Source organism: Cupressus sempervirens, chromosome 2 (genome assembly GCF_028749045.1).
Source record: "Cupressus sempervirens isolate cs-2001-9-10 chromosome 2, ASM2874904v1, whole genome shotgun sequence".
Taxonomy (NCBI): Eukaryota; Viridiplantae; Streptophyta; class Pinopsida; order Cupressales; family Cupressaceae; genus Cupressus; species Cupressus sempervirens.
Window position 1 is genome coordinate 241536425 of NC_143119.1, and position 13376 is coordinate 241549800.

The following is a 13376-nucleotide window of genomic DNA, read 5'->3' on the forward strand; positions in this document are numbered from 1 at the left end:
TATTGCTAATTTCTAAAACAAACATTAATATAATTAATTAGTGCAGTATTGATACTATTCAAAATCAATTCTCAAATATTGGAATAATTGATTAATAGTAATGAATTCTTAATATACGAATAATATTGACAATAAATATTAAAATATTATAAAATCTATGACCACAAACACTTAGAAACAATTATAATTTTGAGTAGAACTTAAAACAGTGCATGTATCTATGGATTGCACTACATGAATGACAATGTTAGTTAGGATTTAAAACAACTTTCAATGTGCCATATCAAAATTATTTATTCATCATCACTTTGAAACTAGACACTTATTTTGGTCAAATTTATCACTTAAGAATAATTAATTATTTTTATAATCATTATAATTAATTTAAATTAATCTATATCAATTATATTTTAATTTAATTAACTTATTTAAGCTAATATATTTTTAAATATAATTCTATTTACAACTTTTTAAAAATAAATACAAATCATCCATAAATATAATAAACAAAAAAAATCAAAATTCAATATAGAAAACCTCTCATAAAATTGATAGATTCTATAGACAAGAGTTTACGACACAACTATAAATTGTAAGCTTCTCATAAGAAAAATCTTGAATTGGAGTCTATTTAAACTTAACACATAATTACAATAATTTATAAATAATAAATAAATAAATAAAAATTGATAAACACTATAAAATTTTAAAATACCATATATTAAGACGAAAACAAGCTAGGAGCGCATTGTACTTTTGACTGCATGCGTTTGTATCTTATGATGGACCTACCGGTAAACAAAGGCGTGCTGAGCTTAAAGGTACCAAAAACGTTTACGTGGGGTCAAGACAATTCCAATTTTCTGCGTGTTAGATGATATCCACCTCCATATTTCAATTTGGAACAGATTGAATATATGCGATTTTGAGTAATAAGCTGTCAACAATGGGCGGATGTGCTGACAAATTTGAAAGAAACCTTTGTTGCATTCTCTGTAAAGTAATGAATTTTATTCTGGTCCATTCTTCAACTTTTAAACTTTTTCTTTCAGAAGAAGCGACATTGACATTCTGACTACAGCACGGACATGGATTCCATATACGGAGAGCTACAGTTTTACCATCAATAATTTTGCTAAGCCAAGTGCAAAATGTGCTGTAATGTCTAAAGTTTCAACATTCTTCGTCGCCGATTTTACTAATATTTTGAATTTAGATTCCGAGGAATCTTTCTGATGACAGATCATTTATCTAAATAAATAGTTTCTAATCAGCCGGAGATCCGATGGCTTCACAATCTTCCAATTTATTGCTGTTATTTCACTTCCCTGTACTGTGAGGCAGTAAAAAGGTATAGCTTGCAAAATTTCGTCGCCTCTGTAGAATTATCAAGAGTACGGACATCCATCGTAAATTTCTTGGTTAAATTATGAATTTTCTCTGAAAATCGCTGTTTCCAAGCATTGATAGGCCGTGCCAGATAATATGTGGTGTGTGTGAACAGCTGATCGTTTCTTTGCGAAAACGGCTTCAGAAACTTCTATAATTGATTTCTATTTGCCACGGAACTATAGAATCAACGTTTTAAAAAAGAGAATGCTGAACTGTATGAAGCGAGTATAAATTTATAATATAACGTTAGATGATTGTTTGAGCTGAATAATCAACAAGTCAAGCTAAAAACGAGACTTGACTTTTCTCGGAACATTCCTATTGCATGCTTTCCCAACTGTAACCTTTGCCCTTAACGTAAGCTTAAGGGCCCGTTTGGTGAGCCGAATAGGAATACTTATTCTGGGATACGTATTTCAAAAATTGTGAATTCCTTGTTTGGATGCACCAAAACGGGATTGGAATACGAAGCAAAAATGGAATACGTATTTCGATTTTTGGCCCAAAAATGGGGTTTTGCAATTCCACCAAAATAGGTGGTATTGGAATACGTATTCCTATTCCATTTATTTTTATTTTAGAAAACATAAATTTTCGAGTCCGCAAATTCCCATCAAATATTCGCTGAACCAAACAGAAAACAGGAATACGTTCTATTCCAGAATACGTATTCCTATTCCGCTCACCAAACGGGCCCTAAGAGAAAGTCAGCTCAGGATTATAAGGAAAGCTGACTGCGATTAACAAATAGTCATCGGTCTACAAATTCATATTATTATATCAATATATGCAAAATAACTGGCATTTGGTGTTAAATTTTGTATCTGTCATCCTTGGACGATTCGAATTTCGGCACTACTTCTCCAACTCGAAAATATAAAATTAGGAAAAGGAATTACCTTCAATGAGTTTTGAAATTATTTGATCCAATATATTTTTTAGAACGCTAATATAGAATTTATAAGAATCAAATAGAACAAATGCACCTGCAACAATTCATATTTTCAGACGATGATAACATGATACAGCTAACTGAGAGTGCATAACAAGAGCTTGAAATTTCCTAAAATTATGTATACGGCAATATATGTACTCGATTATTATTTTTTTAAATGTGGATGACCTAGTATTTTTAGGCCTTGGCTAACGAAAAAGCCGATTCCACATATGGAACACCATTGTCTATTTCTTTCATATACTATCTTTCCAATTTTATATTCCTAGGTAACGGATGAATTGATTCCACACAGAAGAATTCAAGCTGCCCCTGGCACTGCAGTTAAGTGTCATACACATTAAATATAAATCAGAAAGCTACATAAAACCTTTGAATCAGCTCATGCACTGCACTGTTCTGCCTCCCTTTCTTCTAATAAAATTATACAACTCAAGTCCTACAACAATATCCGCGCATTATAAAATACCGTAAGCATGCATTTCACAGCTCTCACGTTTGGTAAAACATAGCATTCGTGTGCAAAATTTACAACTATGTTTCTCTTAAAAATCATTATATTATACATTTCCCAGGAGAAACTGTTTATGACATTTTTATCCTCCCCTTAACTGCAAATCTTGTTCTTCATACATATCTCCGTCTTCTTAACCCTTTGTTTTCCTTCTAATTATCTGCAAATGAATATGTAAATTTCCCATAGTTTCAGAACGGATTTCTAATTTTGGGCATGTCGTGTGCCCCTAAAATCTAGCAGTTATGGGTCAGCCTGTATCCCTCAGAATGTTGCCTGCACCATTGCTCCTTGGCCAAGTAAAAATTGAACCAACTGCTTCAGAATCTTTATCATCAATAATCTTAATATAAGATATACCCGTGATTTCTCTGTTAGATCTTCTATACTCACCAATTGTCACACAAGATTAAGCTTGTTAGAAAACTCGATACTAATGGCATTGTCATTACCCTTTTTCCAGCAGTATAATTCTTCTGAAAAATGTGTATTCAAGTGACCTTTTCCTTCACTGATGGAAGTAACTCAATATCACGCTTACATACAACAATTAGTACTTTTAATGTTAGAAATTTATAAAAGCAAAGCTATGTTCAAGATATCGCTGATTCTCTTTAGTTTCTGCCGAGTCCTCATGCCATTGGTATTGAAGCACTCTTCATTTATGCTTTCACATCATTTGTTGCAACAGATTGTTTCTCCAATCAACAAACTAAAACTTGCCACATTTCTCTCTTGGATATGAAGGCAGATAATTAGTCTTCCAATTATCATTCAAGGACTTTTTGCAGTCCAATTAAAATATGGACAACGTGGCACTTCCTGACCTTTCTTCATCCTCAAATGGCTTCGACATGTGCTTTTGGTGTCTTTATGCATATCGTAGCTGTTTTCTTTACCAGCATGGATCGCCCCTCTATCAGCTCTCCATGGTCCTCTCAATAGAGGATAACAAACATCTGTCATCGCATGACACGACACCTAACCTTCATATGGAGCACATTAAATGCAACAAGCAATGGCATATCAACAAGCATGCTATGATGTTTTATTGACCAGGAAGTTCTATAAGGATCTGACTGCAGCATACAAAGATATATTGTATGTATCATTAACTACCAAACTGTAGTAGAAATCTATGAACAGCCTGCAAACCTTTCCTTTTGCAAAGCATTTCGCCTGTATCTTATAATGCATTTCTTCTTCAATCAGCATATGTGATTTCTTTGTTTCCTAATATCAAATTTCTTTGGGTCAGTAAGCTCGCTCCCATTACAGGTTTCAATTTCTTCAACTTGAGGTTCGTCTTGATTTGGAGCTAGTGTGTTTTTTGAACAACCTTAGGCCTTATAAGCTGCTTTGCAGATGTAATCTTAAAGGCCTCCAAAAAACAAATATGAGCGCCTTATCCTCTATCTCTATCTCTGCATTCAAGCCCGCTTTTCCTCCATATCAGAAGCCCTCTTCTTTACCTTCAAGACTTGCTCTTTTGCTGCAATGTTAGTTCTCTTCATCCGATTCTTGTGTATCTACAACTTCAACTGCACTTGAAGAACCTTCCTTTATACTCAATAGTGCATTATTAATACTTTGGCTCACCACTTGCCCCTTTCCCAATTCTCCTCAACTTTGGAAGAATACCGGTATGCTTCCTCAACAAAATATAACTTCATTAACATATCTTAGCATGTCAAAACTCAACTCAATATAATACTTGACTTGCTGCCTTATGTTCATCATCCAATAAATCAGTCTCCATAAGAAGCCTCATACATTGTTCAGTATATTATTGCATGAATAATCCCGTTTGTCTCAAAGCAATGAAACACTAAAACAATTTCCGCTGTTAATCTTAAGGCAAGAATTTTTCTTGCATGTGCTTAGGCATCCTCAGCTACTATCTAAACTTGTCTTTCCTTTGTCTTCTTGTACCACTCTGCAAAATATCCCACCAAAGGGTAGCATTTGGACTTGTTTTTGCCACTGCAAGCCAACTACGATTGGATTCTCTTGAATGTCCACCGTTTAATAAATCTTTGTGATTCATATACCCTGTCCAAGAATAAGTAATAGTTCAACTCTCTTCTAAAGTCTGAATACACCTTTACCTTGCTCCCTTACTATAAAATTGTGTTTATTGGCTTCTCAATACATTCCAAGAAACATTTTTTGAACTCTTATAATCTCATGCTCGGATTTTTTATTCTTCAAAATTTAACCTGGCTTTAATAAGTCCCAGTCTTCCCACCAAATATTTACGAACAGTCACCTTCTTTCCTTAATTTCATCTACCCTAACTAATGTGAATCTCCTCTGTTTTTCAATGAACACGCTCAATGTTTGTTTTGTTTCTTTTTGACCCTATATTCTTCTGAGCTCTGATGCCAATTATTGCAGCCCATGCACTGCCCTGTTCTTACCTTTTTTTAAAATAACCATCTGTAGACCAAAACATATAACATTATAGATTACTGCAGGCAGCTATATATTTAATAGTTGACACATTTGGATAAATAGGAGGGAAAATGCACAAGAAACAAAACACAAATCTCCCTTTCTCTTACTAAAATCACAAAAATATCTTAATTCAAACAAAAAAATTTGCCACGGAAAACAAATTCATGTGGAAAATCCCAAAATTCATTGCCTGCAATTATCTCAAATAATTTCGAACGGTAAGCATGCCATGAGCCCTAAAACACAAGCAGTTCGGGATCTGTCCTTTGTCGCAGAAGATGTAGTTTGCCTCAACCTCTGACATAGGGTAGCACTAGTTTTCTTTATTGTGCATTTTGTAAAAGTAGAAATTGCATGAAACAACCTCTAAAAATTTCATGATTAATATGAAAAGTTTGATCAGCCTATGCTTTATTGATTGCACAATTGGCAATGTGGCCACACATATCCCCTCCAGCATTATATATAATTGTTCTGCATAGCATTCTTTTGTTAAATCAATCTAATATTTATCAGTGCTCTCTAAATGAAATAGAGGAACAGTAAAATAACAAACAGGAAATATTTCTTAACAGTTTAATGAGTACTCAGATTATTGTCAAAAATAACCAAGTATGAGATAATAATTTTAAACAGTTTGTTGTCACGTTATTATCAAGAAATACTATCTCCAAGAAAGTTGAGAGAAATAAATATTAATTAAAAAATATGCATGTTTACAAGGAATTCCGATAGACTGAAAAAATCATCATAGGCCAAAAAAATATGAATTGGAATCATTGATATTTCTTTGAACATTCTGAAAAAGCACCTCACACAATCGTAAATATCCTCTGATTTCCATCAAATTTACAACTTTGTATCCAATCAAAAGTCACGTGGATTTTTTTGGCCCTAGCTTGTGATTGCTAGTCATGCAAAACATATTGAATAGCAAAGTACAAATGCCAACAAACTTATTATTCTGATTGAAAGCTATGAATTACAATGGCAGCAAATTAACAGATATTTACAGGTACAGCTGAGATAGAACTGCCTACTTATTCAGATTCACTCTGTGCTCTTCTCATAGCTTTCAAACCCCTTGGTCTCTGCATCAATGGGATTTTCATTGAGTTATGGCATGAAACATAAAGACATATACAGCCGAAAAGAAATTTCTAGTTGGAAAAGAACTGCTGATATAATAGCTGAGAAACTACCTTCTTCAAGCATTTCTTTTCCTTAACTTCATACCGTTCTTGAGAAAGATCACCGAGCCAAACACCAGGAGTGACATTCTACAAAAGAGAACTTATAATAAATGAGAGTGCTCATTTTCTGACAACTAGTAACTTTTTTTTTTTGAAATGATTGTCATGGCTTGTACTAAGGGTAAGGTGCAAGCATCTAGAAAGATTCATAATCTTTCGTAGCCATTTCATACACAAAATGTGTTTCAGAATCAAAGCATTCCTCCAATTCCCTTAGAGTTAGACACACTAAACCACATTTACATTTCTTTAAGTGGTCCATTGTCCAGGTAGACCATACATGAATGTTACCAAATTCCTGGAGGGTAGTTACTCGATGGGAATATCAAAATCGTCTTCAGGGAAAAGAAGAGGACAAAAAATATCAACGTAACAAAAAAAAATTGAACATGTCATAAAACTATGGAAGATGCGATATTTTGAAAACCTTGATTACTAACCAAAGACTTCCGAAATTGTTACTTACTATTGTCGTCCACACAAATGTATACAAAAAGACACTTTCTGAAAAATGTAGAACTCCCATTCTCTAGATTTCACAGGGAGAGAATAGCCTCCATTTTACAAATATACTATTTATTTCTGCATCATCAAGGGAGCAATCCCAGCGCATATAGATTTGAAGCTTTGTTGCAGCACCACTAAATAAATTCGCGCTATAACAGAAATGGGGGTTTTGGCAAGTTTCAAAAACGAAAAAGAAGGGAAAATTCTTGGTCATTCTTTAACAGAAATTGGGAAAAATAACAGAGCTGTAATAAACATCGTTTCATGGACTTGTTTATATGCTCAAGGAATTATCAAAAGATGTATAAGGATTCTGGAATTACTGGCCCTTTTTCCACTTGATATAAAAGTCAACAACAATAATTGGATGCATTGGAGGAGGCTTTTAACCCCTTTTAATGCCTCAGCTTTTCCCATAAAACTAGGAACCTCCAAAAGAATCATTTACCCCAAGCAACTGATGTTAGGAGGAAGAATTTCAGCAAATACGAAGGGGCTCCACCTACTAAGATTCAAATCCAAAAATGTAGACTGTTTAATTAAAATTTTCAGAAATTCTCTTACAAAACTATTCATTGGTGATTTTGAAAGAGGCTACTTTAACATATTTTGCAGAGATGAGAATTTCAGATTCCATTTGTAACATCGTTCTGCAAAAGGCTCCCAAATTTTATCCCGCATTACCCTGATTTGATTTCGGGGAAACCCTTCCATGGAACAACTAAGTAAACCGATATACTAGGGATGGATCATCTTGTAAGAACATTCAACGGCAAAATAAGACAGCAGCTAACGGGTAGGAATCAGAAAATAAAATTGTGAATTCCTCTGCTCTATCTTTGAATGCCTGAGGGCTTCAAAAAATACGAAAAAAAGGAGTCGAGAAAAGCACAAGATATACTCACTTGGACTGTTCTCTGTATAGACTTGAGGCGCTTTTTGGGCTTCAAAGGCAACACAGAGCGATTTATTGCTAAAAAATCTTCCTCTATCTGGTTATGAGAGAGGGTCACACAGATTTTAGGCCAAACAGAGGTCTCCATGTTTAGGGCCTTGCTGTCTTGCAATTTATTCACTTCGGCTGTGTTATTGCTTTTCCTGGTGCACATAATATGATTCACTGGATGTTGAGATCTGGTGATCCTTTTCTGACGAGGCGCTGAGGAATGCATGTTGTTGTTGCTGCACGGCACTGCTAACTTTTTTTCAGGAACTGGCTTAACTTGATTGTCTTGTTGCCTTTGAGGGGAGCTTATTTTTGTAGCATGAGCAGCCGCTTCTCTATCAGCTCCGACAGCATGCCTGCCCGCACGAATGGTGGACGCCTCGGTTAACTGCATTACCTGTGGCCTGCCACATACCATACGCTTGCGGATTCCCCATTGAAAGAAATCTCTAGATGAAATACGATTCTCCGGAGCTGATGCCGTCTCCATTTTAAAGGAATACTACAATTTTTTCAATATATTTCCCAGGCTACAAAGAAAGAGTTCTGAAATCCTTAGACTCAACGGAAATACAGAGATTTATCACAAATGTCTTCAATCCTTGGATTTAAGGAGATGCCCTTAGATTTTTACAGCTTGCACAAAGAAGTCCTCAATTCTTAAGGCTTAAAGTAAAAGAAATCCAAAAGCCCCCCTGAATCTTCCATGAGAAACATCCTCGTACTGTAGACTCGAAAATACGAATTTCCTGGCTGCAAATTGCAAATTTCTTGTCAAATTGAAATTTTCATCCTACAAAATCGTTTGCCTCAAATCCAAGAAACGTCAAAATCTTTAATTTCGACCTTTTTTATCACAAATAAAGAAAGTCCGCGCAGCCGATAAAGGATATCGATTCAACCAGATTTAAATCACAACTAACGAACAAAAAGAGATTGATCATCTGCACAAAATTTGTCAAACCTTAAAGCACTCAATGTTTTTGGAAAAAAATCAAATCTTTGCTAGCAAGCTACAACTATGGAAGAGTATAGCCATTTTTGTGCAAAAGTGAGCAAAACTGAATCAAAAGAAATCGAAAATGGCAGCATACCGCAGAATATAACTGGTAGTCGGATTCTTCCCAGAAAAAATTCAAAAGGTGGGTCAAATTTTCCAAGATTTTAGCTCGTTGGAATCTTTAAAATCCGTTGAAGAAGATTCAAAGAGCAAAATACCATTCTCGCTGGTATTCTCAAGCATTTCAATCCTGACTTTCCTCCGCTGTGCGTTCTGCTCCTCAATATTTTCTCTCTTGCCTAGAGTAAATTGCATACTAGTGTTTTGTTTTATTTTTATTTATTTATTTTGCCTCTGCGATTTTAGTTTTATCTCACTTTGAAATTCTCTTTATTTTTACACCGTTAGATTCAAAACCTATCGACGGCTGACAAATATTAGCTTTTTGATTGCCAAATATTAAAAAATTCGTCGCTTACAGGAGTGAACAGACTCAAAAATGTTTATTTGGGTGAATAATTATTTTCAGACTCTTGAAAGACTATTTGAATTAATTAAAATATAAAAATAACCAAAAATTCAATTGAACAAAAAATAGAGGTGACTTGTTTCTTTGGGGCATTCAAAATGTAATAAATATGAAAAAATCGTAGTTTTTTTAATCAATAAAAAAAATTAGATGACTAAAGACAATTATGATTTTGGTTAGGGTTTATATTCATAGAAACTAGCAATTGTACCTTAGAGTGCAATAGGTATGCCGAACTCATAAAAAGATAAAATTTTCATGTATGTACACAATTTATATTTGAATACAAAATATTTTAATCACAAGTAAAATTGTAAACCAAAATCTTACCTTAGTTATAGTGGATCCTTAATTCTTATTCTCTCACTCTGACCCTAACAATTAATTCTAAACAACAATTATGATATATATCTTTATTCTAACCATGATTTGAATTGATTTTATTATTTAATTATATTGTTTAAATTTATTGTAAATCTCTCTAATAATAACAATAGTTTAGAAATACTATTTATTAATTAGATTATATATATTAAAAAATTGAAGTTATCTATATTGTTAAAAAAGATTGATTGTTTGTTATTATTTAATACTTATCTATAGTATCAAAATGTATGTAAGTCAAAACACAAACACCTTTTTACTAATAACTTTTACTATATAATATACATTTATCTCACTAAATATATAAATTAAAAATATTTTTAAAATAAATTAGTATATTTTCTTACTACCAATAATACCATAAAATAAAATATTTTAGTATATATAAACTAAAATATCGTAACATAATAATTTTTTTAAAAAAAATTAAATAGATAATAAATTCATCCAACACAAGTTCTATATGAAACATGTCACGTTTAATTAATGTCGATAGGCATTCTACAATGGCGAGGGAGTGGGATGGTGTGAGTGTGTCAATGTTAACTTTTATTTTTCTAGGTTAAATTTGACAACTATCTACACGTCAAAAGTTTAAATCTTATTATAATTAAAAATATACTTTTAAAAATAATTTAACAAATACCACACTTAAATTATAATATAAAAGAGATAAAAGGAAATATAAATAATTTTAGATGTAGTAAATTAAATTATAATTATTTTGTAGTGGATATCTATTGACATTTCTTTAGATAGATTTATTTAAGATATCTATACTAGCTTTAATCACTTTTTATATAATTATTAAAATGGTTATAATTTTAAAAAGAAGAAGAAGAGATTCCACCTAACCAAATTTAGAGTTAGCCAAGAAAGCATTAGTAAAGTATTATTATGGTTAGAAGAATTTCCAATTTGTATTATTCAATTACATTAAAATATAATTAGTTTGTATATATATTTGTTATTATACATTTTTTAATATGAATGTTTTTGAAATATCACTAATACATTAGGGGTCAATCTGGGACGGTAGGCAAATGTAATGTGTTTTTGGCTCTCTTTTTTCAATTATAGCCCGACGACGTCGTAATTGCGACGCTAACAGGATATAAGGAAAAAAAAGAGAGAGAGAGAGAATGTTGCTCATTTGGCTCACCACTATCTTATTCTCCGCTACCAGACGCAATGGATGATTTAGGGCAAGTTTTCGGAGGCCATTCTAATACTGACAATTAATTTGGGGCTTTTGTAACTCTTGCAGGGCCCGGTTGCTCATCCATTGGCTATGGCACAATGTTGGAATTAGGGCCATTTAAAGTGCAAAAGAATTTACCTTCCCTGCAATTAAACCCATATTTGTGGAACAAAGGTTATTATTATTTCTCAATCCATTTTATTTCTTAGTGAATAGATTAACTGGTCACTATAGCTTCTAGTGATTGTTCTTCATACTGTGCGATGTTGACTTGATCTGAATGTTCTTAACTATGATTCTGATTTTATCATGCCCATTAATATCCTTCTTGATTGATGGCTCCGAGTATTAATATCGTTAACATCTCCAACAGTTGGGTTGTTCAATATTTCCCAAGTCTACCCCAAAAGTATTTTTAGTATTCTTTCTTCATACTCTTACCCACGTTCAAATTGATTCTCTCTTCATCTTTTATTTGCTGAGTGGAAACATTTTCCAATTGTGATTGTTAACTCCTCTTCCGTCAGTAGATATCTCCATTTCCATTCCCTAAAGGTGGAATGTGCTCTGACACAGCTAGCATCATAATTAGCATTCCATTTTTATTCCATGGAGAAATCTTGATATGGCTTCTGTTATGGTCATTCAATGGGATGTATCTATAGTTTGCACCTCGAGATAAGTACCTTGAGGTATTCACTTATCAATAAAGTGTTTAGATTTTGGCTCACGATGTATTTAAGTTCTTCAATTCTGTATGCATCAACTTCTATTGTGTTGAATCCACATTCTCCATTACTGAGTTGGATTAGTTTTGTATCTTTTCTTATCCTAGGGCCCTCTACATATCTCATCCCCAATCATATTTATGACCGGATAACTGTGTTAGTCTTTGTTGACTATATATATCCTCTCATAGTAACATTCGATTATGTATTGTATAGTAATACATCCTTACGTTGAATTTTCTATTGCCCATCTTGCTACTTATCCCTGTCGTCAATTATTCTGTGGAGTGTCTATGGACCTGTTTACTATTTACACATATAACCTCTCTGCTTATATTTATTTGGATTGGCTCACTGTTCTGAAATCGATTTGGTCTGCTATCCTAGTTGTCAACTTGATTGTTGTTTGTGCTGATAGTATTAGTATTAGTTTGTGCTAATGTCTGTCTTATAAAGACTCTTGAAGATATGACATCTTAACTAACTTACTTTTAGGTAAAGTTTTAAGTACATTTTATCCATTCTCCCATTAAGAATGATTAGAGCATAGTTCTTCCTCAATATTTTTAAAAATAAAGTTGAAATTACAATATTCATTAATGCATTATACTAAACTTCATGTGTATGTGTATGTATACATTTTATTGCATGGGGTATTAGTCAAACTTATTGATACATATCTCATGAGAGGTATTTCACATGAATCCATCACATGTAAGAATGATGAGAAACTTAACATTCATTACATCTAGGTGATGCTCACAAGAATTAAACATCAAGTCTTCTTGAGAGGTCATCTATACTAATACTAGTTCCATTCAAGCATGTTTAACTATGGATTATTCCCTCACATCAAGCTCACATAGTTTCAACAAGTGTTTTCGTTTAATGAATCATTCATTATCTCTAGTGCCCACTTTTTGGTTATCAATTGATAAATAAAAAATATGTTCCATACAATGTTAATATCACAATTGAATTTTTATATGTATATAGATACATAAATTTATACTTGTATACAAATATGCATGCATATTTAAAGATCTAATTGTGTATTTTGAGAGTCAAAATCAATAAACCATATTTAATTAATAGTAGTTTGAACAAACTTATTTCCCATGAGAATGAATAATCCACTTAACACTAGTCATTGTATTTCAATACTGCTCATAAAGATAAAATAGTAAATTTACTATTAAAAAATTCCAACACCAAATCTACTTAACTTACAATTTTAGAATCCACTTAAGTTACAAACCCATTTATAAAATATTGTACCTTATAAATTATTCTTTATTAAAACTTATTTAACTCATTAATATGTAAGAACTAACAAGTATGTTATACACAAGTATGTTTAGTGTATAACATACTTGTTTTTGGTCACTTTAAATTTCAAGAACAAGTATGTTATACACTAAACGCATTGACCTACTATATAAACTAGAATAAAATTAGATTGGATGAAGCAACCAAATTAATTGATGATATGAAATTAGAAGGATGTTAT

At 32.6% G+C, this 13376-nt stretch overlaps 1 protein-coding gene across 2 annotated transcripts; it reads right to left on the reverse strand.

The window, feature by feature from the left end:
- Positions 1 to 6071: 6071 nt before the first annotated feature.
- Positions 6072 to 9365, reverse strand: LOC149571933 (uncharacterized). 2 transcript variants are annotated; one of them, XM_089813336.1, is made up of 5 exons: positions 9119 to 9365; positions 8871 to 8968; positions 7984 to 8777; positions 6521 to 6598; positions 6072 to 6409 (listed from the first exon to the last, which is right to left on the reverse strand). In XM_089813336.1, exons 3-5 carry the CDS (start codon positions 8512 to 8514, stop codon positions 6359 to 6361), a joined length of 660 nt encoding a protein of 219 aa, XP_089669462.1. In that variant the 5' UTR covers positions 8515 to 8777; positions 8871 to 8968; positions 9119 to 9365; the 3' UTR covers positions 6072 to 6358. The 2 variants fall into 2 exon arrangements, with proteins under 2 accessions (XP_089669462.1, XP_089669463.1); XM_089813337.1 differs by lacking the exon at positions 8871 to 8968.
- Between the last annotated feature and the right edge of the window lie 4011 nt (positions 9366 to 13376).